Consider the following 27,722-nt stretch of genomic DNA (forward strand, 5'->3'; position numbering starts at 1 on the left):
TCTCCTCCCTTCTCTCCCTCACTCACTCCCTTTCTCTCCCTCTGTCGCTCCCTCTCTTTCTTGCTGCCTCTCTAGCTCTCTCCCTCTCTCTTCATCTCTCTCTCGATCCCTCCCCTCCCTCCTGTCCCCTTCTCCCTCCCTCCTCTCCCTCCCCCTCTCTGTCCCTCTGCCTCTCCCCATCTCTCCTGCCCCCTCAACCCATCTCCCCATCTCCCCCTCTCTCAGCAGACTCACGGTTTTCATCCCCAGGATGGACTGCTCCACTTTTGTCACATAGGTCACGTGATCCTCATTGGAGCGCAGTTCTCTCTGCTGGATGCGCTCGTAGATCCCGACCACCATCTCCCGTGGAATATCCGCTCCATCGTCCACTCCTACAAAGAGGTGGGGGAGGGCTGTATCAATTGGGGCTGTTTATCTTCACTAATGAACATCCCTGTTAGAAATCAGAGCAGTGATCAGGACTGGTTTATCCTGGTCAGAGCTTTGACTGGTTCAAGAAACTCAACTGTAATTTCAAACTAATTAGTCCCACTGAAAGAAGCTGTACATGCAGAGTTGTCCTTTTGACACCTAAATAATGCACAACCATCACGTTTTGAAGAGAATGTTACTTCACATGGTTTCAGACAGCTCTGTGTTTGAGTGTGTGTGCGTGTGCAATAATGAAGTGCTGTGAGTGTGTCAGTGTGTGTGAGAGAGTGTGTGTGTGTGTGTGTGTGTGTGAGAGTGTGTATGTCAGTGTGTGTGTGTGTGCTGATAACTTACAGTATTGCACTTATTACAGTAAAACAATATATTGGGGGACAAAACCTAATTAAACAAAAACAAGCGTAGTAGCATGTGCTTATTTATTTCATTATATCTTTATGTAATAATTACAGGAAGGTGGCTACTGGATAATATGATATTTTAATAAATATGCTCATCAAACTTACACACATTGTTTCACGATTCTTCTGCAAGCACAAATGCCTATTGATGTTTGCATATTACTGTATATATGACAGGGAATGTCTGTCCCTGCAACAGTATTTCACATTCTGATTCCATTCTCTTGTGACTAGAAAAAAAGAATCCATGAAATCCGCAGAGCAGCTGCATTTCTCCTTTATTTCTGTCTATCTATCTAAATGCATCTATATGCATATGAGGCTGTGTGGTAAAGAAAGGGGCTTGTAACCAGGAGGTCCCCGGTTCAAATCCCGCCTCAGCCACTGACTCATTGTGTGACCCTGAGCAAGTCACTTAACCTCCTTGTGCTCCGTCTTTCGGGTGAGACGTAATTGTAAGTGACTCTGCAGCTGATGCATAGTTCACACACCCTAGTCTCTGTAAGTCGCCTTGGATAAAGGCGTCTGCTAAATAAACAAATAATAATAATAATAATAATAATAATATCTACAGTATATGTATCTAGCTAGCTAAGACTATTAAGGTACAGTATGTTGTACCATGTTGTATCTGATATCCATGTGGTTTCATCGGATTTGTGAGAGCAGTTCCTAAGACCTAGAGCAGGGCAGGCAGACAGGCAGAGTCACATCAGGTTGTGAATGAAGGCAGGCAGAGTCACATCAGGTTGTGAATGAAGGCAGGCAGACTCACCGCGCAGGTTGCGAATGAAGGCAGGCAGACTCACCACGCAGGTTGTGAATGAAGGCAGGCAGACTCACATCAGGTTGTGAATGAAGGCAGGCAGACTCACCGCGCAGGTTGTGAATGAAGGCAGGCAGACTCACATCAGGTTGTGAATGAAGGCAGGCAGACTCACCGCGCAGGTTGTGAATGAAGGCAGGCAGACTCACATCAGGTTGTGAATGAAGGCAGGCAGACTCACCGCGCAGGTTGCGAATGAAGGCAGGCAGACTCACATCAGGTTGTGAATGAAGGCAGGCAGACTCACCGCGCAGGTTGTGAATGAAGGCAGGCAGACTCACATCAGGTTGTGAATGAAGGCAGGCAGACTCACCGCGCAGGTTGCGAATGAAGGCAGGCAGACTCACATCAGGTTGTGAATGAAGGCAGGCAGACTCACCGCGCAGGTTGTGAATGAAGGCAGGCAGACTCATCGCGCAGGTTGTGAATGAAGGCAGGCAGACTCACATCAGGTTGTGAATGAAGGCAGGCAGACTCACCGCGCAGGTTGCGAATGAAGTCCTCCAGCATCATTTTGCGGTCTGGCTTGATGTTGGGGCTGTACATGTCGGTGTTGAGCAGGATGATGGCGAAGGCCAGGATGAAGATGGTGTCGGGGTTGTGGAACTGCTGGACCACGTCCGGGTTACATATACAGTAGCGCTGGCTGCAGGAGAGAGGGGGAGAAAGGAGATGGGGAGGAGGGGGAGAGGAAGGGGGAGAGGGAGAGGGGAAAAGGGAGGGGGAGAAGGAGAGCAAGAAGGAGGGGAGAGGCATTATTAATGAGGATGAAAAAGCAAAAAGCTAATGGGAAGAAACTATTAATAGGTATTTGTGGCAGAGTGTCCCGCCCCTATTTATTATTATTTGTATTTTTGTGTGCGGCGTGGATAAAAGCCCTGCGTTTTTTGTTATTGTTTTTTATATATTTATAATTTTAAAATCCTGTGAGGATGCATGACTGATCAGCTACTGATTATTTAACTAGCTGACAGTCATGCATCCTTACCAAACGCGTGCAGACTGTGGCCGAGGGGTAATAAGATAATTAACAGCCAGTTAACCCCTCGGCCAGAGTATACGAACCTGCAGCTGTCCGTGCTGCGGGGTTGGGTGTACAGAGAGGAGGTACAGGGAGATAGAAAGAAGACAGAATTTAACAATTGCTAAAACGTGCTGGATTAGCCAGCACGACACTTACTTGTTTGTCTGTCTGATTCGTTTGGCCCTCGTGCCCTTTGTTTTGTTGATTGTTTAAATCTTTTGTTTTGTTTATTTATTTATTAAATACGCTGAGTGCAGTAGCATTCAGCTTCACCCGCCCATCCACTGTTTTGATTCAGTTACTTCCTGGTCCGTGACGTCACCACACCTCACCAATGCGAGCCATCCTGCCACAGTATTAAACATTCTTGGTACCACTGTCACGTGACAAATGTCCATAGTAAATGTAATCATAACGTAAGACATGCCCTTCAGTAGCTCAGACAGTCAGATTGCACCCCTGGTTGCAGGTATATTTATACATGGTGGTTGCAGTTTTTATTTTAACCACAAGGTGGCAGACTGCAGCCAAGTTCCTTATCTTTACGATTACTTAGTAATAATCAGAATTTTCCAGACAATTTCAGCAGCAATTTCAGTCTGAGTAGAGTTTTCCAGTGAGTGTGAGTGTGTGTGTGTGTGTGTGTGTGTATGTGTGTGTATGTGCGTGCATGTCAGTGTGTTTGTGTGTGTGTGCCAGTCAGTGTGTGTGTGCACATACTTGCCAACATTTGGAAACTGTTCAGCGGAACTATGGGTAAATATCAGGACTTTCTTCCTATGCATCGGGACGCGGGACATTTGCTAGGAAATCAGGACTTTCCTGACCATATAGGGACTGTTGGCATGTATGTGTGTGTGCGTGTGTGCCAGTCAGTGTGTGTGTGAGAGAGAGAAAGAGAGAGAGAGAGAGAGAGAGAATGTGTGCGTGTGTGCGCCAGTCAGTGTGTGAGTGTGTGTGTGAGAGACAGACTGCGTGTGTGGGTGTGCGTGTGGGTATGACTGTGTGCGTGAGAGAGAAAAAGAGTGTGTGTGTTCCAGTCATTGTGTGTGTGTGTGAGAGAATGTGTGTGTTTGTGTGTGTGTGTATGTGTGTGAGTGAGAGAGACTGGGTGTGTATATGTGTTCATTTATCACACAAGCACAGCTACATAATGGCCTGTCTGTTCAAGTTTGGCAGCCCAGTTCTTTACACTGTAATAAAAGTGTATTTATGACAAGCACACAACCCCCACCCTCCTACTAACAGCTCAGAATATCACATTCATTTCCATTGTAATGGACTTGCAGCATGGTGTGAATTACAAGCTGAGTATTGCAGATTCACAAGAGATGTCATATTTATTGCACAATTCATGTCTTCACCCTGCTATTGTCTAAATTGATAGCCTTGTATTATCAGCAGGGCAATTCTGCTTCATAAAGTCGAATGAAACCTGCTGAATAATGTTACGTTAACATATTAAATTACATACCGTTTTGTAGTTTTCCATAAACAACAAAAACTGACAACAATGGAAATAGTTGACATTTCGGAATCTAACATGAAATACTGTACTACTATTATGACTTCAGTGCAGTGTGAGAGACTGGACTGCAATGAGCTGCAGGTACACCAGATTGTGAGGCAGATCTCTGCAGACATCAAGAGCTCTGTTTCTTCTCAGAGCTGTTTTTTTTAATGTCTGCAGCGATGCTGGGAGTTCAATTCAGGGGTGCTGACAGTGGTAAAGTCGGGTGGGAATCTGTGCCTTTGTACAGCCAGTGTATTCTATTCAGGAACAGCAGTGACCTTTTTGGTTTCATAAAGCTCTGGTGATGTGGATCCTTATACCCAAGCGCTGACCTATATAGTGAGCTGTCATTATCCTCCTGATTCAGTGTTTTGTTATCAAACTCAGCTCACATTTCTGTCCCCACGTTGATGTTGTTTTATTTTTTTATTTCCCCAAACTTCCTGTTGTTTTACAGAGACACTGACATTGATGAACACTGATAAACCCTCCTGTTGAGACACTCTGAATTGTGATGAATTCAGGAAAGGCAGGCAAATGTCAGCCGCGTTAATAAAAGAAGCCGTCAATACACTTCATTGAACTTTCCTACAGCAGGGATTCCCAAACCGGTCCTGAGGACCCTCTGCATCTGCTGGTATTCATTCCAACTGAGCTCTCAATTACTTAACTAGACCCTTCATTGAACTGATATTTCAAGTTAGCTATAACACATTTTATAAGTAACCTCTGTAACTGTGTAAGAACTGAAAACAATTAAAAATGTCTAATTAAGCAAATTATCAGTTCAATGAAGGGTCTAGTTAAGTAACTGAGAGGGTTGGGAACCACTGTCCTACAGCATTGTTGAGCATGAGTATGAAGCATTTGGGACTTACCAACTGTAAACAAAAAAGTTGCATGACCCCCATACGGTACCTATACTAGGCCACAGTTCAAGGTGAAGAGTAACATTTAGATTCCATAACACTGAATATGAGGTATGTATCTGAAATGGTTTACTAGATATGTGTGGCTCTAGGAAGTCACAATGATGGCTTCAGTGACACTGAAAAAGCACACCATCCAAAACTACAGTATACTGTGAAATAACACCCAGTACCTGAAAGCCTCGATGAGCCGCTCCACCTTCTGGGCCTCCCCTTGAACACGAATGTGCGCCTGGAACTTCCTGAGAGCTTCGTCAAGCTCCATCCCATAGAAATCCATCTCATCCACCACACAGCTATGGAGAAAAAAGGGGGAGGAGAACAGGGAGGAGAGGGGAAAGAGGAGGGATAGTGGAGAGAAGTACAGGGAGGAGAGAGGGAGAGAGGAGGAATAGGGGAGAGGAGTACAAGGAGGAGAGGGAGAGAGGAGGGATGGGGGAGAGGAGTACAGGGAAGAGAGGGGGAAGAGAGGAGGAAGAGGGGGAGGAATACAGGGAGGAGAGAGGAGGGATAGGGGAGAGGAGTACAGGGAGGAGGAGAGAGATAGGGGGAGGGGGAGAGAGGAGTACAGGAAGGAGAGAGGGGAGAGAGGGGAAGGAGGGAGGGAGGGGGCGGTAGAGGGAGAGATCCAGAGAGGTTAGTTGGAAGCCAGAGACAGAACACAACTGCCACCTGTATGGCCTATGTGACAGTTTCACAGACAGTAACCAGCCCCTTCAGCGCTGTGGTGCATCTTTGAACTGCCCACACACTGAGCCCCTTTCTAACTGCTACAATCAACCAACTGACTGATCAACTGAAGCTAGCTGTTTAAAAAGGTCCAACCCAGGCTGTGTAATTATTACATTCCCCCTAGTTTTAGAAGCTGCAGAATAATGTACAGCTGTGGCGAAAGGTTTTGCATCACCCTATAGAATCAACAAATTATACTTCATAAAGTTGAATGAAACCTGCTGAATAATGTTATGTTAACATATTGAATTACATACTGCTTTGTAGTTTTCTATATACTTAACAAAAAACTGACAACAATTGACATTAAAAAAATGTTACATTTCGAAATCTAACATGAAATATTGTGTTACTATTATGACTTCTGGTAGACTTTTACGATATCATTTTGTAGTTTCTTTAATTAAATGATGTTAAAAAATATGTAAATGTTTTTTTTTTTAATTTTATTATGTCTCAGTCTTAAAATTCTCGGTGATGCAGAACTTTTGGCCATATCTGTATAGGGTGTGTGGTGAATTGTACAGCTATCTCAATGGTTATGTTCTGTTTTAATTCCATGTGCTCTACTGTAATCATACTACTACATGTGAATATAACATGTAAGTGTGCCTTTTTGTGCTCCACTATAAACTGTGCAAATCAGGACACAAGTTTTTGTTTTTTTCTTTAATGTAAGGGTAGACCTGGCCACCAGTGGCATGTGCAATTCTCTTTTGCATCTGGATAAATGTAAAATGAACCAGCCTTCACCTGTCTCCAGAGCCACTATTTCTGGGCACCTTTTTGATTTGGCCCAGACTTTTCAGCCCACTGATGATAGTTATTCTTAATAACAAATATAATGAAGCAGCTTCTCAAAAACAAATGCAATGAAGCTTCTCAATAACAAATACAATGAAGCAGCTTTTCAAAAAGAAATGCAATGAAGCAGCTTCTCAATAACATGCTGCTGTTGCTAAGAAGAGGAGGACAGTCACTGCAGACTCAATTGCATTCCCAAAAGGAGGACAGTCACTGCAGGCTCAATTAATTTTGCTGCATACCAAACCCTTTCTGCTGGTACTCCCATGAGAACCTAATGATAAAAGTTACGTGAACCCCTGGTTATTGCAGTAGAACTACAAAGAGACCCTGGATACTGCGGTAAAAGGAGAGGTTCTTCCAAGCGCAGTGACCTATTTCAAAGTGTTAAAGATTGTTCATGCTGCAATGCACTGAGTAGAGAAGACAAATACATACAGCAAACAGGCACTAACAAACAAATGGGTTCAGACTCCTGAAAGAGCGAGTAAATGGGAGAGAAATGTTCACCTTCAACACAATCTAGGAGGAGGCAAGGGCAATTGGAAAGAGAAAGAATGAAAGAAAAAGAAGATAAAACCCTCAACACAATCAGTGAAGTGTGGGCAGGACCAAGCCCTTTCAGTATATAAAAAGAGAATATACTTAGACACATAACAAACCCTTTCACTCATAACTAGATGAAAGTCTGGCAATCTCTCCGACCACACACTGTGGTCTACTCTGAGCCTTTGGAATTCCTTGATGCTGTGTTCTAGAATGTGAACAGCACAGTGTAATACAAACTGCATCAATTCACAACCTGTGTGGAATACGACGTGTAGGAATTGAATGCTTTCTAGATTGTAATGGGATTATTTAAGGACACCTCTCCGATATGTTACTTTGGAAAGAAAAAAACATCTGATATTCATTCAATCAAGCCTCTAATGAAGGAAGGCACTGATGAATGCAAAACAGGCTCCACTTGAAAGTTACAATCAACTCTATAATGCAATTCAATTTCACATCCACTGGGAGTTCATTGCAAAAACTAAACAAAAAAAATCAACAACTCCTTTGAACTTCTTTGAAGATGCTCATATTTCTTTCTTTCTTTCTCTGGATAAAGCCTGGATTTCTTTCATTTCCCTAAAAAACAATGCACAACTGCAGAGCACAGAAGACGAAAGGAAATTACTTTTAAAACCAAGGACTCACTGAATACAGCTGAGATCTTTATCAAATATACATGCATTTGTCTGTTGATTCCATTACTATTATAAACTATATACACTACACTGTGAGAATGCAGTTCAGCACTGTAGTGTCCCTGGTGTAGAAGAACTATAATGTGTTTCAATAGAAGTTGCACTCTATAGAGCAATCCACATGTAAAAGTGATGAATGCGATGTATGGATGAAAGATTGATTACACATGCAGAGTCCCCATCTGCCACTGGGAATATGTTGAAACCACTTTGCAACTTCGTTTTGTTCCTGGTAATAAAGCATAGTTGCATTAGATCCAGGAGGACTGCTTAATTAAACATGCAGTTTAATTTGGAAATGTTGCCAAATAGAATCAGTGAGCATCGGCCATTATCTCCACCGCTTTCTCAAAGCAATCTCTTTGATTACCTCACGTGAGCTGGATGAAATGAGCCTAGTTAATGGAGCGGGGGGGGGGGGGGGGAGGTTGTGTGCAAGCAGGTCACGCACTGTACAATCTGGGGACTACCTTGCTTTAACAACTGCGCATCTTCCCCGCTCCACTTCACAGTTATTGAGGCTCTTCTGCAATGGAGCGGATCTGCACTGACCTCATTGCATCAGTGCCCTGTGAAAACCAGCAGTAACAGAGGATTGCAGTGGCTCTTGTTCTCAATGGCCCCAAACATCAACACATTAGTGACCACTCTTATATAGTTTGCATTCTGCATGATTAGCAAGAGCCCACATTGGAATTCTATTATGAACTCAGTGTATTACCCTGAAGGAACAAATGGATGGTCTACAGCAGGGGTCTCCAACCCTGGTCCTGGTGATCCCCTATCCTGCAGGTTTTATATGTGTCTTTACATCATCAGTGGCTAAAGATCTGGAACACCTGTTAATTTTGACTGATTAAGACAGTAATTGGAGCAATTAAGTAACTGGGAACTCGGTTGAAACGAAAACCAGCAGGACGTCTTCAGGACCGGGGTTGGAGACCTCTGGTCTACAGTATGCCATAGTCAAAAAAACTTTTTTAGGTTTGTTTACTCCGGCAGGAGTAAACAAACAGGAGCCCTGCATGCCTATGTGTACCAGAGTCCAGTGTTTCTCTGTGTACCAGAGTCCAGTGTTTCTCTGTGTACAGGAGCTCTGTGCGTCTCTGTGTACAGGAGCCCTGTGCGTCTCTGTGCACAGGATCCCTGTGCGTCTCTGTGTACAGGAGCCCTGTGCGTCTCTGTGTACAGGAGCCCTGTGCGTCTCTGTCTACAGGAGTCCTGTGCTTCTCTGTGTACAGGAGCCCATTTCTCTGCGTGCAGGAGCCCTGTGCTTCTCTGTGCACAGGAGTCCTGTGTTTATCTGTGTACAGGAGCCCAGTGTTTCTCTGTGTACAGGAGCCCTGTGTTTCTGTGTACAGGAGCCCTGTGCTTCTCTGTGTACAGGAGCCCTGTGTTTATCTGTGTACAGGAGCCCTGTGTTTATCTGTGTACAGGAGCCCTGTGCTTCTCTGTGTACAGGAGCCATGTGTTTCTCTGTGTACAAGAGCCCTGTGTTTCTCTGTGTACAGGAGCCCTGTGTTTCTCTGTGTACACGAGCCCTGTGTTTGTGTACAGGAGCATTGTGTTTCTCTGTGTACAGGAGCCCTGTGTTTGTGTACAGGAGTCCTGTGTTTCTCTGTGTACAGCAGTCAAGTGTTTCTTTGTGTACCCCTGTGTTTTTGTGTATCCCTGTGTTTCTCTGTGTATCCCTGTGTTTCTCTGTGTATCCCTGTGTTTCTCTGTGTATTACAGTGTTTCTCTGTGTATTACAGTGTTTCTCTGTGTATTACAGTGTTTCTCTGTGTATCCCTGTGTTTCTCTGTGTATCCCTGTGTTTCTCTGTGTATCCCTGTGTTTCTCTGTGTATTCCAGTGTTTCTCTGTGTATCCCTGTGTTTCTCTGTGTATTCCAGTGTTTCTCTGTGTATCCCAGTGTTTCTCTGTGTATTCCAGTGTCTCTCTGTGTGTCCCAGTGTTTCTCTGTGTACAGGGGCCCTGTGTTTCTCTGTGTACAGCAGTACAGTGTTTATCTGTGTATCCCTGCATGGCTTAGATACTCACTCCAGCACGTCCCGGTTGAACTGCTTCTTGCTGTTCCCCAGGAATTCTCCAATCATCTGCCGGCTCAGCCCCTTCCGTTGCAGCAGGAAGTGCGCCACTCCGATGGGTGTGTCCGGGATGAAGCCCCGCGAGATCAGGAACTGGATCCCTTTGTCCGGGTTTCTGGAGGAGAAATAAAGACACAGATTCCATTCTCCACACAGTCCTGGGCGCTCACACTTCACTTAACTAACAAGCTTCATTTCTCTGTTGTAATGTGATACAAGCTCATGTGCATGTGTTAATAAAATCAATCAGATAATGCTCTAAAATTGATGAGCACATTTCTTGTTAAAATGCTTAATTGTCACAGGTCACGTACATCACTTTCTGTGTCAACGACTAGATAAATCAAAATGCATGCTAACGAGATCAAGAGAAACAAATGGAAGCATAACTCGCTGTTCTGGAAACTACTAGCATACAGAGAGACAGCTATCCCAACAGACAGCAGCAGCCAAATGGAAATAAAAAATAATGGAACATCTGTTTTGGGTATAATTTGTAAACTTCATTTAAAATTGTGCATTCTGTCATCCAGAATGTACATTTATTTAGAACACTTCACATATAAAATGCTGATTTACGATTATCTGGCGTGTGAGTAAAAATCGGACGGGTGGATATTTTGCCACAGATTACTATATACAACTCTTTAAATGTGCATTTTGCAATCTTTTTTTTGGTGAAAAAGAAAAAAAAAAATTAAAAAAAATATATGTAGGCATCGAAACCTAATTTTTAGTTATTATTATTTGTTTATTTAGCAGACACCTTTATCCAAGGCAACTTACAGAGACTAGGGTGTGTGAACTATGCATCAGCTGCAGAGTCACTTACGAAAGACGGAGCACAAGGAGGTTAAGTGACTTGCTCAGGGTCACACAGTGAGTCAGTGAGTGAGCTAGGATTTGAACCGGAGACCTCCTGGTTACAAGCCTGTTTCTTTAACCACTGGACCACGCAGCCTCCTATACCAAAGGTCTGCTCGATCACATTCCTAGTGGATCTGTGTGTCCTATTGTACGTCTGTTCTTCATTCGTGTTTGGATTAGACACAGGTGTTAAAAGCCAAGGACGCATTGCAAATCACCTGTAAGGAAACTTTACTGTAATATATAATATGTCGTTTTCTATACCAAGATTTCATTATTTACTCTTAGGTTTTTATTTGTATAATTCTAATAAAATCTACAGTACAGGACTTAATTTGTACTTTTCCCAAGTACAAATTAACTCCTGATAAATTATGACAATTAACATAGATTTCTTTTTAAATTCCCACGCAAACAAAAGAAATAATAGCAAGAAGTACTGGTCATTAAGATATTAACATTATTTCGTAAATCAACATAATTCTGGAAATCACATTAGCACAATTATTTAATAACGAAACAGGCATAACGACCTCTTGAAAATGCCAAAATCAGTCCTACATACCGATTTGTTCATTAACACTGGAGCTATCAATTATGAACTTTTGAAAATCCCCCCCTTAATGATTTGAGTTCTTAATTACCAGTCTTAAGAGAATGATCTTTAGTCAACTCACTCACTCAAATATCAAGCCCCCTCAGTAAGCAATCTTTCCGAAAATCGTTATTTATAGTTCCCAGCGAAAAGAAACAACAGGGCGGAACTAATGAGCCTCGGGCTTTCCATTATCTTGAGAGTTTGAACCTTAAAATGGCTGACTGGCTTGTGTTCGGTGTAGGGAGAGTGTTTTGAAGACTTTGCAGAGGGGTTTAAAACTGTCTGTGAAGCATTCAGGTGGAAACACAGCTAACCACAAGGCAATCAGTCACGACACTGACTCAATGTGTCTTTTGAGTATGAACCTCATAACCTGACCAAACCGTTACCTAAAATAAATAATTGCGTAAGAGGAACATCCCGTGAAATCCTAATGCTATTGGATTCAGTGTCTCTGTGGTCTAGTACTTTGGGGTCTCCATAACCAGTCCACGTGCTACATGCTGGAGTGAAAGGGGAGAGGGGCTCCTCATAGGGGAGAGAGTGCAACTTTCACACATGGCAATGCTGTTACACCATGTACAGTGTGTCTCTCATTTCAATCAGCATAGGGTGTGTTTCTGAATTTTATTTGTTGCTAATAATTAATTGGAGTAAATAGCTTTAAGAATTCAGCCCATTGTCTGTTACAATCAACAAAAGAATCAGATTTGAGTTTGGAGGGGCATGAGTCAGATTTACTAGACTGATTCAGTGGATGATGAGCATCTTCAAGTAGCAAATACATTCTGAGGGCATTTCAGAGAGAGAGCCAAGACTGGCCTATAAAAGATACTGCCCTCCCCCCCCCCATCCTCGCATGCCTTCAGTGGTGTTCGCCATCTACCGAGTTACTTACTCTTCACTTAGCAGAATGAATTGCATCGCAAACTGGACCTGTAATGGAAAAACGCCAGAACCAGGACTAACAGCACTCTTTATTTTTGCATCTATGATGATTTGTCTTAGTGTGTTCATGTGTTTCCTGTTTTTAAGACTTGTGTACACCCTCTTGAAGCTGTAGTATAGCTTTTCAGAAACCCACAAACCCACATGTAAGGTTTGTGCTCGGGGGTCACCTTTAGTGTTCATAACTGTGTGATTGTGAATTAGCTGCTTTTGATTTCAAGTGGCGTAAAATTCATGCAGCCCGTTTTCTAAAAGTGAGCGACTGACTACAGGACTCGTATGAGCTCTGACAGGATAGGAATAAGCAAGCTGACAGGAGAGAGGCGAGATGGATGAAAGAGGCAAACGCAGTGAACGGGTTCACAAGAAAGATGGATAGGCAGGCAATTGGATTTGATAGGCAGTCTGATGAGCAGGATGGCAGAATTCAGTACATTGTTACACAGGGCCTGTCTAAGCACTAAACATGTACACACTGTACAACACCAATCAGGTGTGTGGAAATTGCACTCGCGAAGTCATGACCACTTAGCATCATATGGGCATTATTTTAATGGAAACTAAAACGGTTGCCTTTTAAAAAGTGAATGCAAAACAATCACAGTTACCATTGCCTTAATGCCTATCTGTCAGGTTCAAAGTGTAGAATGTACCATCACCTCCCCATCTTCTCCACAGCATCCCAGCTTCAGTCTGTAGCAGGTCTCTGGGGACTGGAACCTGTGGGTTTACATTCCTGCCAATTCTGTCCCACAGGAGATCCAGTGATGACATGATAACTCTCTTAAAGTGAATGCCTTGTCAGAGGATGTGTTTCTTACTGCTTTAATCTGTACATGTTATTAGTAAGGGCCCTGTGTTAAAGCAAGTGTAGATTTCACAGAGGAATAAAACAATTATAACTGGCAAGAAGCGACTTAAAAAAAACAATCCCTGCAACTAAATAGTTTCATGTGCTTGTTTTTGTACCACTACAATTGTTGTATCCCTGCTTCAGAGTGCGGTGTGTAGTGTTTAGAGTGCTGGGGGATTGCTGGCTCTGGTCCCTGCTTGCGGTGCAGTCTAGCTGCCAGTGTACTTACACGTTGAAGAGGTTGAGCCCGATCCTGTACAGCCGCTTCCTCATCACATCGGTGGAGAGGGTGGGGGACTTGCAGCTGGCCGGGTTCTCGCAGTGGTAGCGGGGCAGGCTGAGGATCATGGCCTGCAGGGCCTCCTTGGACGACGCCTCGGAGGCAGACTTGGCCGAGGTGGAGGTGCTGCTGCTGCTCGTCTGCTCCGAGCTGTTGTCAGCCATCTCCGACTCGGCCGTCTTCACCTCCACCACTGGCTCTGCACTCTCCACCTTCTGCAGGGCCAGCAGTGGCTCCACCTCCTCCTCCTCGCTGGGCGGTGGGGCGGGGAACTCGTTCAGGTCCTCCCCGAGGTCTTGGGGACCCTCTTTGAGTTCAGGCTCCCGCTCCACAGCGTCCTTTGCCTCCAGGCCGCCCTGCTGGAGGCAGTTGCTCAGGGAGAGGGAGGTGGACTCCATGAGTGAGGAGGACATGCAGAAGTTCTGATTGTCGATTTGGACTGTGACATCCCTGAAAGCCATCATCAAGGTGCTCCCGCTGTGGGGCAGGGCGTCCGGCCGGGCCTCCTCCACTGAGCTTTCCTGCCCCCCCGACTCCCCTGCCTCCACCGAGCCGGCCCCCAGGCCCGACGCAGCTGTGCGGAAGGTCTCTGTGAACTGGTAGGTGCCGACGTCCTGGAGGGAGCACATGGTCTTCAGGCTCCAGGTGCTGAGGGCGTCATCGATGGACTTGGCTAGGGACTGCACCTGCTCAGTGAAGGAGTCCTCAAGCTCGGTCAGAGCCCCACTGATGGTGGTCGGGAGGGAGGGCGAGCGCACCAGGGGGATGCCCATGAAGTTGTAGCCCTCCACCAGGGCCTTCTCGGTGGAGAAGCCCTCCGTGTTGTGCACCCGCAGCTTGCGCAGGGAGATGCGGTGTGGCAGGCGGCTCTCCAGCAGCGAGTTGCGGATCTTCTCGAAGTTCTTGCTCAGCTGGTACTGCCGGAAGGCTGTCTGGATGGTGCAGGCCGCCCGGCGCGAGATCAGGTGGCCCCCGTACTTGTGCTCTAGCATTTCGATCTGCAGGAAAACAGACAAACAAACGGCTTCAACCTAACTCTGTTTGTCTATACCTTCGATAACACAGAATCATTAATTATAAGGTATAAGTAAGACTGTATTTTATTCACGGTTATCATGGATTACATGATTTCCGTGAAATGTAGCCATTGCCGTGCAATATGTAGTTCCATGCGAAAATCTCCATTTCTGAAAGAATAGTGAAAATATACTTTAGCATACTGCACAAAACGTTTGCTTTATTGACGAGGCTATTTTTTCTCCTTTAATAAATATTATGTTTGAAACATCTTTTTTTAGAACGTGAAATTTTACCGTGAAAAAAATACAGCCCTGGGTATAACTAATAATAAGCAAGGGCAAGCAAACAAACGTTTCAGCTTGTGCCTTCAATGTCTAATTCTGTTCACAAGTTCCTCTTGTTGGACACAAAATGCAAAAAATATGAAGGATCACAATATAAGACTACATGTAAGCCTGTTTGTCTACCTCAGTGATTATTATGCTGTGCGTGGCCAGCAGCCACTCTGCACTCTATGCAGCTGAGAGCAGATGCTGTCTTCACAATACTGAGCCAGCTGTGATAATCACTTTGTTCTGGATTTGAGCCCCAGAGGTAAAGGCTGTTTTCACTGTGACTTCATGGCTCAAAACATCAGCACCTGGATCTGCTCATCTTTCAGTGTTACTGATTTAACCAGGAAGAGCCCTTGAGAAACCCAATTACCCCTTTCAAGAGTGGAGGCAGCGTCACGACACAGACAAGCATATTTCAAACTATGCAACCAAACGAGGGGAACCGTAAACAACATCAGAGTCAGATTTCAGCCATGCAGGAATGTGTACCTTCATCTATTCTTTTTATAAACTGCTGGTGGCTGTTGTTCAGCCGTCTCTCCTCACAGAATCAATCCCACACCAAAGCAATCGAACGAAGACAGATGTGGAAAGCTAGCTCAGTATTAAGTCTCTAAACTTTCAATTTTCCCAGTTTTGTGGAGGTTGAAGGATGGATATCAGGATAGCAGGCATTTGAATATCGAAGACATTCACACAAACATATACACAAAGTCTGCCAAATCAGCGCTCGCTGTGAATGCAGTGGGACAGTTATTCAGCTTTTTTCTCCAAATGTTACCAAACGAGAAGGAGCAACTTGGACTTGAATTATTGCAGTGTACTTTAAATTAATCTTTGTTTTGCATGTCTATTGTCCACAGTTTAATCATTTTTTAATAAAAAAATTTCTACCGATGACCCTAACAATGTATCATCTGTTGCCGGCAGACTTAGACATTGATGCCTCATTGTTATCACTGTGCAGTATGTCCTTGACTATTGACACACTCGATCATGCTATTCCACTGTCTCTTTACAGCAGCTTTGACTACAGCGTGCTTCAGGTTTCGCTCCTCAGTTAGTCTTATAAAATGATGCCTCTAAAACATGACTGATAGTGATTTATTCATCTGTGACTTTAAACTCTCACTAAGAAGACATTGGGCCAAACTCACTCCAAGCCATTACAACCAGGGCTGCACTTGCATCGTTTTCTTTTTAAAAGTAAAAACTGGTGATGTTGCAAAACCCAAAATAAGTCACCCAGATTGTTAATTAAAGGGCTTGTACGAACACTTTATTTTTCCCTAATTGGTCACGTTGCCAGTTTGTTGGCGTGACAGCTGCCCTGGAGTTATTGCGCTTATAACCTTGTCTCACCAGCAGGGGTCAGGATATAGACATTGGGAGACGTTATGGAGTGTGTAACCTTCTCTCACCAGCAGGGGTCAGGATACAGAACTCAGCACTGGCACTGCACCACATCATTGCACAGACAAGCTTACACCACTGGGCGTGCATCCGTCAATGTACTACAGTAAATATTGTGTTCTCTTGACACCCCACGGGGCAGTGTGATGCTCTGAGGCTGCAGCAGCGTCAGCCTGCAATGCACCTCAAAGGAAATCATGTGTCTTTGCTTGCATTATGCCAGTTTCCTGTGGAGCAAGGCTGCTATCGAGTGCCTCCCCACTGTGTTACAAAGAAAGAAACATCCGCTTAACAAGCTGTCACTTCCCTTTATGATCACTTCCCTCTGTGGCTGCTGAGATATCTATCAGGTGCTAAGACAGGGGAATTGCAATGACACCCCTCTCAAGCACATTCAATTCTCAAATCGAGTCTGACAGCGTGCTTTCCACTGGTCAGGGCTGGCGCTTTACAAAAGCAGGACTCAAATTAATTTCCTCAAGGCAGAATGTGTCAATAATAGGGAATATATGGATTGCAATTTCTGGTTTGATTCAAAAATCCTTCACAATTCACTAGAGCAAAGATGCACAACCAAACTTTTATCATGGGTTGCATATCCAGAAAACTAGGTGAACCTAATGTTTATAGCGGGTCGCACATTACTAAAGAATAATCCGAGTTGAACCTTTAGCTGCAATAACCAGTTCAATAACCAAGGTCTGCCTCGTTAACACCGACCTCAGTAGTACTTCCTACCCCTATAGTCAGATCACTGAGATAAACGAGATGCAGTACCGTAGACACTGCACTACACACCCACTGAGCTATAGTACCAGCATCTAATACCATAGACACTGCACTACACACCCACTGAGCTATAGTACCAGCATCTAATACCATAGCCACTGCACTACACACCCACTGAGCTATAGTACCAGCATCTAATACCATAGACACTGCACTACACACCCACTGAGCTATAGTACCAGCATCTAATACCGTAGACACTGCACTACACACCCACTGAGCTATAGTACCAGCATCTAATACCATAGACACTGCACTACACACCCACTGAGCTATAGTACCAGCATCTAATACCATAGACACTGCACTACACACCCACTGAGCTATAGTACCAGCATCTAATACCATAGACACTGCACTACACACCCACTGAGCTATAGTACCAGCATCTAATACCATAGACACTGCACTACACACCCACTGAGCTATAGTACCAGTATCTAATACCATAGACACTGCACTACACACCCACTGAGCTATAGTACCAGCATCCTGCCTCGCCTTCTCTATCCACTGGCATGCTCAGACAGGGCTTTTCCCTCCTTGTCTTTTTGATTTTCTGTGTGATGAAAACACAAGTCATCGTAGCGTTTCAATTATTAACCGTTACAACAGCAGATTTCTTCCGTGATCATGTGTGCATTCCGTTACAGTTAACTTACTTGTGGATAAATGAATGATTCTTGATGCCTGATTCTTATTCTCTGCTGTCCTGATTCAATAGTTTTGTTACACTTAGCTGCAGCTATGGCCAAAGGTTTTGCATCACCTAGAATTTTAGGATTGAGACATAAAATAAAATAAAAAACTACATGAACATAATTTAGATATTTTATTTAATACCGTGTAATCAAAGAAAATACAAAATGATACGACAAAGGTCTACCAGAAGCCATAATAGTAGTACAGTATTTCATGTTAGATTTTGAGATGTCACATTTTTAAATTTTTGTCAACTTTTCATTAAGTATATGGAAAACTACAACGCGTTATGTAATTCAATATGTTAAGGTAACATTACTCAGCCGGTTTCATTCGTCTTTATGAAGCAGTTCATTCTATAGGGTGCCAATGCAAAACTGACAAAGAGGTTTTTAATTTTGGTAAAAAAAAAAAACAAAAAAAAACAACAAGAGGGAATTGAAATGGCCAGCAGATTCTTCACCGTTAAAAATGATTGTCTTCCTCTCTGAGACAATGGGGCAGTTTACAAGCAAAAACTGAAAAGCGTGACAACAGATCTCTCGCGCTTTTTTGGTCATGACAGTTCTGCTTCCACGTTTACATAAGAGTTTATTTTTGAGAGAGAATTTAGTCGTCCAAATGCAAACAACCTCATTAATAATAAAATAATTGGAGGGTTTATTGAAATACCACCAAACGCGCCGAAAAGAGATGCTGTGCGAAAAGGATATCGTTCAAATAATGCATAGGGGTTTTAAATGAGGCTTTACGCGCTAGGCAGAGATGAAGAGAAGGTTACCCCCATCTGTCTAGAATGCAAAAGGCTTGCAGTTAAAACGGTTCATGCTGCCAAGAAGAAGAAAATAAAAATAGTTATTACTATTATTGTTGAGAATTAGTTGTTCTAGAAATGGTAGAAGTAGCATGTGTACAAAAACCGACAGCACTCAGCCAATTAGCATTAATGCTTTTCTTATGCTTCTTAGGCTACTGATGTCCTTTCACACACCCATATATATTAGTCTTAGCCAACTGCGTAACTGTTAATGTGCTAAACAAAAGGATTGTGGTTCAATAATCACAAATATGCGTTAATGTGGAACAAATATATTAAAAACAACTCATGATGTGTTGGTTTCAAACACAGGTACTTTGTTGAAATATTAAAATGAAGTATGCAGAAAATGTGGAAACTTACACAAACGCTGTTAATATAATAAATACATAATGTGTGTGCGTATTTGCTAATAATAATAAGGGTATATAAAATCATAGGCCTACTTACAACGTAGTTGCGACAAAAATTGATGGATGGAGAAGACGCTGACAAACACTGGCTAGATTAAGTCTTGGGAAGAACTCCTTCAGTCCCATGCAGTGGGTTTGCAGGAAAGGAATCGTATTGTGCACAGAAATTTGGCGCGCAACGCAACCACCTCTTGGTGCTGTTGATCAGCGTGGTCCAGCCTTTCCAAAAGGTGGCTGTATTGCCGATCCTGCCTGGCAGCGGTGCGTGCAATCAGACGGTACATCCTTCTGTACTCCAGGTGCATCAGATGATTCGCTTGGATAAGCAGCTACAGCGTTCAAACCAACTTTAATTTAAAGAAGAACAGTTGTGAATTGCTTCACAGCTTTTGTTTTACATGTGAATCCTAAGAATAATATGTGAAAAACAAAACATATCGCATATGCGCACACACTTAGCCCGACATGCGTAAAATGGCTTGATATCCCCAACCATTTGTTTTTTCACAAATTATTATTAGGATTCACATGTAAAACAGAAGCTGTGAAACAATTCACAACTGGTCTTCTTTAAATTAAAGTTGTTTTGAAAATGCTAGCTGCTGTGGTTGGGGATATCAAGCACTTTTAATTGACGCTGGGACGGTGGTGTGTATATGCGATATTTTATTGTATTCACAAATTATTCTTAGGCTTCACAGGTAAAGCACAGACTGTGAAACAATTCACATTTGGCATCCCCTAAATTAAAGTTGGTTTGAGCGCTGTAGCTGCTGTGGTTGAGGAGATAAAGCCCTTTTACGCGTGGCTGAGGCTAAGTGTGCGTATGTGCGGTATGTTATTATTTTCAAGAAATTATTCTTAGGATTCACATGTAAAACAGAGACTGTGAAACAATTCACAACTGGTCTCCTTTAAATTAAAGTTGGTTTGAGCACTCTAGCTTCTGTGGTTGTCGAGATACAGCCATTTTCATTCATGTCGGGGTAGCTTGAGTCGAATATCAAACGATTATCAAACGTCAAGCTAACTTTACCGCGGTAGCATATTTTAGTTTAGAAAAGTAAATGATGGCTGGCGCAGTTACCATATTGTATTGATGGGGCTGGTATTTCACAGGACGTCTGGGAGGATGAGGATTCCAGCAAATGGTCCGATGCCACTGCCACTGGCTGGTCACCCATTAACCGGTGCATTTCCTCCCAGAACCAAAATTGGGACCTCAAGCTTTGACCGCAGGACTGCAGGCGTTTTCTCTCCTGCAGGTACAGATATTTCAGTTTCTTGAATTTATCTCGTACCTGCAGGAGCGTTCTATTTATACCAAGTTCAACCAGAGCACCGGTAATACCGGTGAAAATGGTGGCATTTATTTGCCGAGGTCGATCCAGTTCATCCATATCCCCCAGGTCCGCAATAATTTGGAGGGGGGAACGAGTTTCCTCATCCGTCCAGCGGACCTGGTGTTGCGTGCTGTCAGAAGGGTGGAAGCTTGAAACATCCTGTGGGAAAAAAGCTACATTATTCGTAGTATTATTATTATGATAATAATGCTGGTCATAACGATCAAGTAGTTCTCATGCATCGTTCATAATACACCGAAATGAATAAATAATGGTATAAATCAACATCTCTATATGCAATTTATATATAATTTAGCCACGACCCTCATCGGGAGAAGCGGTTTGATAATAATGGATGGATGGATATTTAACTGATTTGTATTAGTAAGACTGGGATAAGGAAAATCTTACTTATGCTACAGAGGAGGACAGAAAGACCGTATCCCAGAGAAGAGAGTTCTTTTACATAGGGGAAGTGGAGGAGGTATCGTGTTATTTCATGAAAGTCTATCGTCTAAGTATTTCGCACGACTGTGGAGTTTGTTGCTATGGGACTAATTAGGCCAATTAGCGCGCACTTTACCGTGCTTTACCAAAGTGTAATGACACTTAAGTCACACACTTTTTTTGCCGTGCACTTTTGGAACGAACACAATCATGCGTCATTTGCGCGTGACACGTCATGAATGCACTATAGTAGCGCGATTAAAACTTGCACGTAAACACCGCCAATGTCTTTGCACCAGGGCAAACTGATAACCGCAAAAATACACCTCTTTGGAACTGATCAGCAATATGGACCGGTCTGCTCTGTGGGCCATTGCCTTCAGTCACTATTCTCTAGCGATTCTCTTTGTGTCAGGGAGTATTGTACGATGCCGATGTGAAGTAATTTGCAACACTAGATTTAAATGACACAATTGCATTCTAATGTACTGTTAAGCTTCCAATCTTATTTACTGATTAATTACTCTGCTCTGTTTCAGTCCAGGCTTTCCTGTGCCGAGAAATTCAGCGTGTTTGAGAAATTCAGCCTTTGTTCAATTATACATGAATCAGCCTGTTTAAATTACTGTGGTATTTCTTTTTTATACTAATTTGAATAACTTAAAAAATGAAATATTATTCATGCTTTGGAGTTTTTTTTTTCACTTTTCATATTGGGCAAAGTAATTAAAACTACTTGTAATCTTTTATGAATGTTAGCGCTCTCTCCAAATAAAGATGATTAAAAAATGTAGGACTTAAATCCAAAGGGTTTTCATTGGCTTGTGAATAAAAATGACCTGAATGACTGAGGACAGGAGCAGAATCCCCAAATCTAAGTAAGTGATTGTCTCAGTTTGTGAGAAATAACCAAATCAATATTGTATCCTGGCTGTTGTAGTCACAGTCCACTTTAGAGCTGGCCAATGTATACATTAAAACTGCATTTTGTTTTTAGTCGTCACCAATTGTTTTTACCCCGGTTTTCTCCCCAATTTGGAATGCCCAATTATTATTTTTATCCCGGTTCACCGCTCGGTTGCCCTGCCGACCTAAGCCCTGCCTAGCCGGGCACTGCTCGGCCAATTGTGCACAGCCCCCTAGGAACCCCCAGTTACGGTCGGCAATGACATAGCCTGGATTCGAAGCTGCGATCTCTCCAGGCTATAGGGTACATCCTGCACTCCACGCGGAGCGCCTTTACTGGATGCGCCACTTGGGAGCTCCCTAAAACTGCATATTTTTTAACATGTCGTATCTCAATTCCTGACGTTTCCGGGGACAAACTACTGTAGCGGCTGCATTATTTTCCACGTCAACGGTTCCTAATAATGGAAATAAAGGAAATAATGTTGCTCACGCTAAGAAAGAAAGAAAGAAGAAGATTGGACAGGCGTCGTTAGCAGAGCTTTAAAAAGCCCTGGAATAACATCATTTTGAAACAGGACACTTCTGGAGCTGAGTAGATTATAGGTTCCTCATATCTCATGAGTCCTTCTGTGCAACGCAATATCAGTGAAACCATGACGTCTTCATGTCAAACACCAGTCTTATCTGAGCTATTCCATGGCTGTTTTTTTCTTTGTGAAAGATCGGTACAAACAACCTCAAATCCAACACAAGCAACGCTGATTATAGAAACCAGTTACCGTCCCATTGCTATCCAGGAACCCCACTAAGAAATGCATCTTATTTCTTCAGATTATTTGAGCGTGAGGACCTCACTGAGGGAGTTAATCTGCACATGAACGAAAGCCTCTAAAGGAGATTGCTCTGTGTAATTAAAGCAGAGAGGCGCCTCATATCTGCTTCATGCTGTAGTCATTTCAGAAACCAAACTCACAATGAAGCCATGCTCCTCTTCATTGCAGGTGGGTCACGATGAAGAGGCTCAAGCTGAAAGAAGGCAGCATACTTATAGGCACCACTGTGTATTTATTGCTTGTTCCCGAGAAACACGTCTAGAAAAATATAACAAAATCTTCAAACTCTTTTGTTCTGTGGAGAGTTTATGTGATTTATTAATTCAACTTGGTTTATCTACCATTCTGGTAAATTAATTAAAGATAGCTCAGAATAAAACATTTAGGCTAATGAAACAATCTATATGCAAAACAGCTTTCAAATTGAAATAGGTTTTGTTAATGTGTTAGAATGCTAGAGGCTGCTTTCATATAAATAAAACAATTACCACTTGTGGAAAATGGTCTGTGTCGATAACGTTGATTTGATTCCTCAGCACAGGGTGACGGATGTGTCTTGAAGCAGCAAAAGGCTTGAATTAAAAAGTGGTGATGTAAACCCCACTGAAACCACGACACCTGGAAACACCACAGTCCTAGCACAGCACACAGTGCCTCACAGCCTCTCAGTACCACAGCGTCAGAGCGTAGCCTGACAGGTCAATGACACCACTACACCTGGAAACACTGCAGTCCTAGCACAGAGCACAGTGCCTCACAGCCTCTCAAAACCATAGCATCAGAGCACAGCCTGACAGCTCAATGGAACCACTACACCTGGAAACACTGCAGTCCTAGCACAGCACACCGTGCCTCACAGCCTCTCTGTACCACAGAGTACCACAGTGCGTTTGGATTTGGGTTTGGAGTATCCCCCTTCCTCGAAAACATTTTGGACAATGAGTAATCTGACCTAAATTATTAAAATTACATTTTAAATCAATAGAAGAAAAAGAAAACAACATTGGTTAATTTAAAATGATATCATTCGTAACTTGATAATGACAAACCAGTTTTTTTTGCATCACCCAAACACTGATCTTACATATATGCCTTTTATTTTGTGGGTTGTACGATGACTGTCAGCAGGTTTTAATGAGAATTTGCGGGTCTGACCTGTGAAATGCGGGTCACTTGGGTGGTCTGAGATACAGAGTCAAAGAGCTTTCAGATTCCGTGCCAAAAGCTTTTCGGACATCCTTTTGATTGAGAACAAAGTCAAAGGCAATCTCTGGATCATTGAATGGATCTACTAGACATGCTATATGAAATGTATTCATTTCAGACAGTTAACAGAATCATTACCATGTCCCTTTGAGGAGCCTGAAAGAAGTATTTATTACAGGGGATGGGAAAGACCGCAGGGGACAACTCAGCGATCCAAAATACATGTCAATTTATACAGCAAGTTAATGGTGGTGAGGAGTGTTAACAGGCAATCAGAGGCATGTTTGAAATTAAATATGTCATGAATGACAGGTGTAAAATGTTCCTCTAACTACGATACTAATACATATTATGGTCTGAATGGTGCTAAGTGCTGTTTCAGAGAAGTCTAGTTTAAATGTTTAAAGGCTAGCCTATGATATCCTCTCCCCTACAGTAAATATAAAAAACAAAAAACAAATTTAGACTTAGAAACACAAGCCACCAGGTCAAGGAGTTTCACATGTCTTTCTCAGTTTCAGAAACAGTGGGACTTGTCGAGCTCCTACACTGAGGGATTCAAATCATATATATAGATTTTAGAAACCAACATTAAACCTTTGAAACTCACACCTTTTTTAGAAATATACCTTAACTAGTCTCAACAAAACTCTCCCCAGAAACCATTCCACCACCTACCCAGCTTTCTGGATCTCAACTGGGCTACAGCCTCCAACTAAACTCCCTGGTTTTAGAGATAGGAGAGGCCTATAGGATCCAATGAAACATTGCGCCAGGTACGAGATGGCTTTCACTGCTTTTCTGAAACAATGAAGACAGGGGTCTGATGGATATGCGTTGCAGACAACAGCCTAATTACACCAAAATATACATAAAAAAAAAATACATTAAATTAAATTAAAACTTTACACGAAAGCAGAACACCACAGCACTTTACAAACAATGAGGACAGGGATCTGCCCAAAATTCAAACAGACACACTGAAGCACAGGGAACATGTGAACTAGTCCTGCAGTAAGCACAGCACAGTCACCCCAACAAGCCATTACAAAAAACAAAACGGGATCCCGCAGCTCTCTTTGGGGCTCTGAGGAATAAATGCAATGTGAAACACTGAATCACAGGGAGCATATTGAATTCCTCCTGCTCCCAGCCCTGAGAGTCCCTCCCTGCCCTGTCCCTACTGAGGGCTGCCCAGGAGGTTTGGAGCCCCCCGGAGCTGCCGCTGTCCCCTACCTGTTTGTTTTTGAGGTCGAGCGAGAGCTCATAGTCGGACGTGGAGGAGTGTGAGCAGGCGCTGGCCCCCTTGTTCCTCTGCACCCTCATGGGCGAGGCGGTGTGATGGAGGCTGGCTTTCACACCCCCCCGACAGCCCACTCCCCCCTCCACTCCGCTGGGCATGGTGCCTGCCTCCTCCTCATCCTCCTCCTGCCCTCCTCCGCCCGCAGTCTCCCCGGCCTCCCCCGGGGCACAGCTCGCCGGCATGGAGTCGCTGCGGAAAGGAGAAAACGGCATGTGAAGCTGCACCTTCAACCTCTTCTGGGGGCTGAACACTGAGTGCTGAGATCCTGGGAGTCTCTCTCTGTCTTTACTGAGGGAAGATTAGTGATGAGATCCTGGGGGTCTCTCTCTGTCTTTACAGAGGGAAGATTAGTGATGAGATCCTGGGGGTCTCTCTCTGTCTTTACTGAGGGAAGATTAGTGCTGAGATCCTGGGGGTCTCTCTCTGTCTTTACTAAGGGAAGATTAGTGCAGAGATCCTGGGGGTCTCTCTCTGTCTTTACTGAGGAAAGATTAGTGATGAGATCCTGGGGGTCTCTCTCTGTCTTTACTGAGGAAAGATTAGTGATGAGATCCTGGGGGTCTCTCTCTGTCTTTACAGAGGGAAGATTAGTGATGAGATCCTGGGGGTCTCTCTCTGTCTTTACAGAGGGAAGATTAGTGATGAGATCCTGGGGGTCTCTCTCTGTCTTTACAGAGGGAAGATTAGTGATGAGATCCTGGGGGTCTCTCTCTGTCTTTACAGAGGGAAGATTAGTGCTGAGATCTTGGGAGTCTCTCTCTGTCTTTACTGAGGGAAGATTAGTGCTGAGATCCTGGGGGTCTCTCTCTGTCTTTACAGAGGGAAGATTAGTGATGAGATCCTGGGGGTCTCTCTCTGTCTTTACAGAGGGAAGATTAGTGATGAGATCCTGGGGGTCTCTCTCTGTCTTTACAGAGGGAAGATTAGTGATGAGATCCTGGGGGTCTCTCTCTGTCTTTACAGAGGGAAGATTAGTGATGAGATCCTGGGGGTCTCTCTCTGTCTTTACAGAGGGAAGATTAGTGCTGAGATCCTGGGGGTCTCTCTCTGTCTTTACAGAGGGAAGATTAGTGATGAGATCCTGGGGGTCTCTCTCTGTCTTTACAGAGGGAAGATTAGTGCTGAGATCCTGGGGGTCTCTCTCTGTCTTTACAGAGGGAAGATTAGTGCTGAGATCCTTCGGGTCTCTATCTGTCGTTACTGAGGGACGATTAATGCTGCGATGCTGGGGGTTTTCCATAAGAGGCAAGACACTGCTGACCCACACACACTTATACATTCTAGATATATTCTAGATAAACATTCTAGATAGTTCAGCTGTGCAATTGTTAAAAACGAAGTAAAGCTACAGCTGTGGCCAATTGTTTTGCATCACCCTATAGAATGAACTAATTTTGCATCATAAAGTCGAATGAAACCTGCTGAATAATGTTACGGTAACATATTGAATTACATACCGCTTTGTATTTTTTCCATGTACTTAAAGAAAAACTGACAAATATGGAAAAATATGACATTTCAAAATCTAACATGAAATACTGTACTAATATTATGACTTTCTGTAGACCTTTGCCATAACATTTTGTAGTTTCTTGATTACACAATGTTAAATAAAATATCTTAAAATATCACTATATATATATATATATATATATATATATATATATATATATATATATATATATATATATATATATATATATATATATATACACACACATCATAATATAATATAATTTATGTCTCTATCCTAAAATTCTAGGTGATGCAAATGTTGGCCATAGCTGTAAGTGCCTATGGATTCCTGTCATAGTAAAAAGAAAGCTGAAGTCTATCAACTACTTCCCAGCAGGGGAATAAGGCCTTTTTCACCATGAAAACAACAGAGCTTGGATTCTGGGAAGCTGGAGGAGGGAAGTTTCAGTGAGATAGACGCAGACTGCTTGTCAACATGTTTGTCTAATTTTACTACTGTTTCGTTTCATTGCTGCTGTAATTATTAAAACATGTGACCTACACTGAAGAAGATGAATTAAAGAAGTAATTGACTGTGTCCTTCACATGGCTGGGAGAAGAGGACGCTGGCTCAGTTACTGTGCTTAATCAGGTGTTAAAGGACAGAGATTGCTTATAAAAATTAATTAGTGTTGACTGAGTGATCCTTCAAGCTATGTACATGTTGCTGGAATCATTCTCAGCTGCTGTAAGCCCTGTGTAAATTAGTATTTATAAAAGCTGTCATCTTTTTTAAAATATTGGTTGGAGATTTGTTCTAGGAATTAAAGTTAATTAGCTTTACTGGGAAATTCTGTCTTTATGTACTAAATGTACAATGTGAAACTATGGACATTGGAATCTCCATATTTTTGGTGCCACTGTATGTATGTGTGTATGTACATTTATTGAAATCCAACACTGTTTATGAATTTTCCATAGACAGGTTTGCATTGTCCCACCATACAGTAGTTAATCGTGGGGAGTCATAATGACAGTGACATATCCTAAAAACTCTGACCAGCTACAAAGAGAGATTGTCAATTATCAAATATGATTTTGCCCTGGAGGGAGCAGCCTTTCTCTTAAGGGGTGAGGGAGGGAGCAGTTCAGTCTCCATGCCTCTAGCCTGCCCTGGACAGGAGGCAACAC

General features: G+C 43.1%; 1 protein-coding gene across 5 annotated transcripts in view; it reads right to left on the bottom strand.

Annotated features, from left to right (window-relative positions):
• LOC117419821 (IQ motif and SEC7 domain-containing protein 3) overlaps positions 1–27,722 on the bottom strand; it is a 76,641-nt gene that overhangs the window by 18,026 nt on the left and 30,893 nt on the right. For 4 of the 5 annotated variants that reach the window (XM_034033041.3, XM_034926369.2, XM_034033042.3 and 1 more), the window contains exons 3-8: positions 25,010–25,265; positions 13,496–14,544; positions 9,954–10,115; positions 5,299–5,421; positions 2,139–2,305; positions 235–374 (exon numbers count right to left, since the gene is read on the bottom strand). In XM_034033041.3, coding sequence (XP_033888932.3) covers positions 235–374; positions 2,139–2,305; positions 5,299–5,421; positions 9,954–10,115; positions 13,496–14,544; positions 25,010–25,265 — 1,897 coding nt within the window. The remainder of the gene's footprint in view (positions 1–234; positions 375–2,138; positions 2,306–5,298; positions 5,422–9,953; positions 10,116–13,495; positions 14,545–25,009; positions 25,266–27,722) is intronic. The other variant, XM_034033043.3, reaches the window with a different exon arrangement.

The sequence above is a fragment of the Acipenser ruthenus genome, chromosome 14 (assembly GCF_902713425.1).
Source record: "Acipenser ruthenus chromosome 14, fAciRut3.2 maternal haplotype, whole genome shotgun sequence".
Taxonomy (NCBI): Eukaryota; Metazoa; Chordata; class Actinopteri; order Acipenseriformes; family Acipenseridae; genus Acipenser; species Acipenser ruthenus.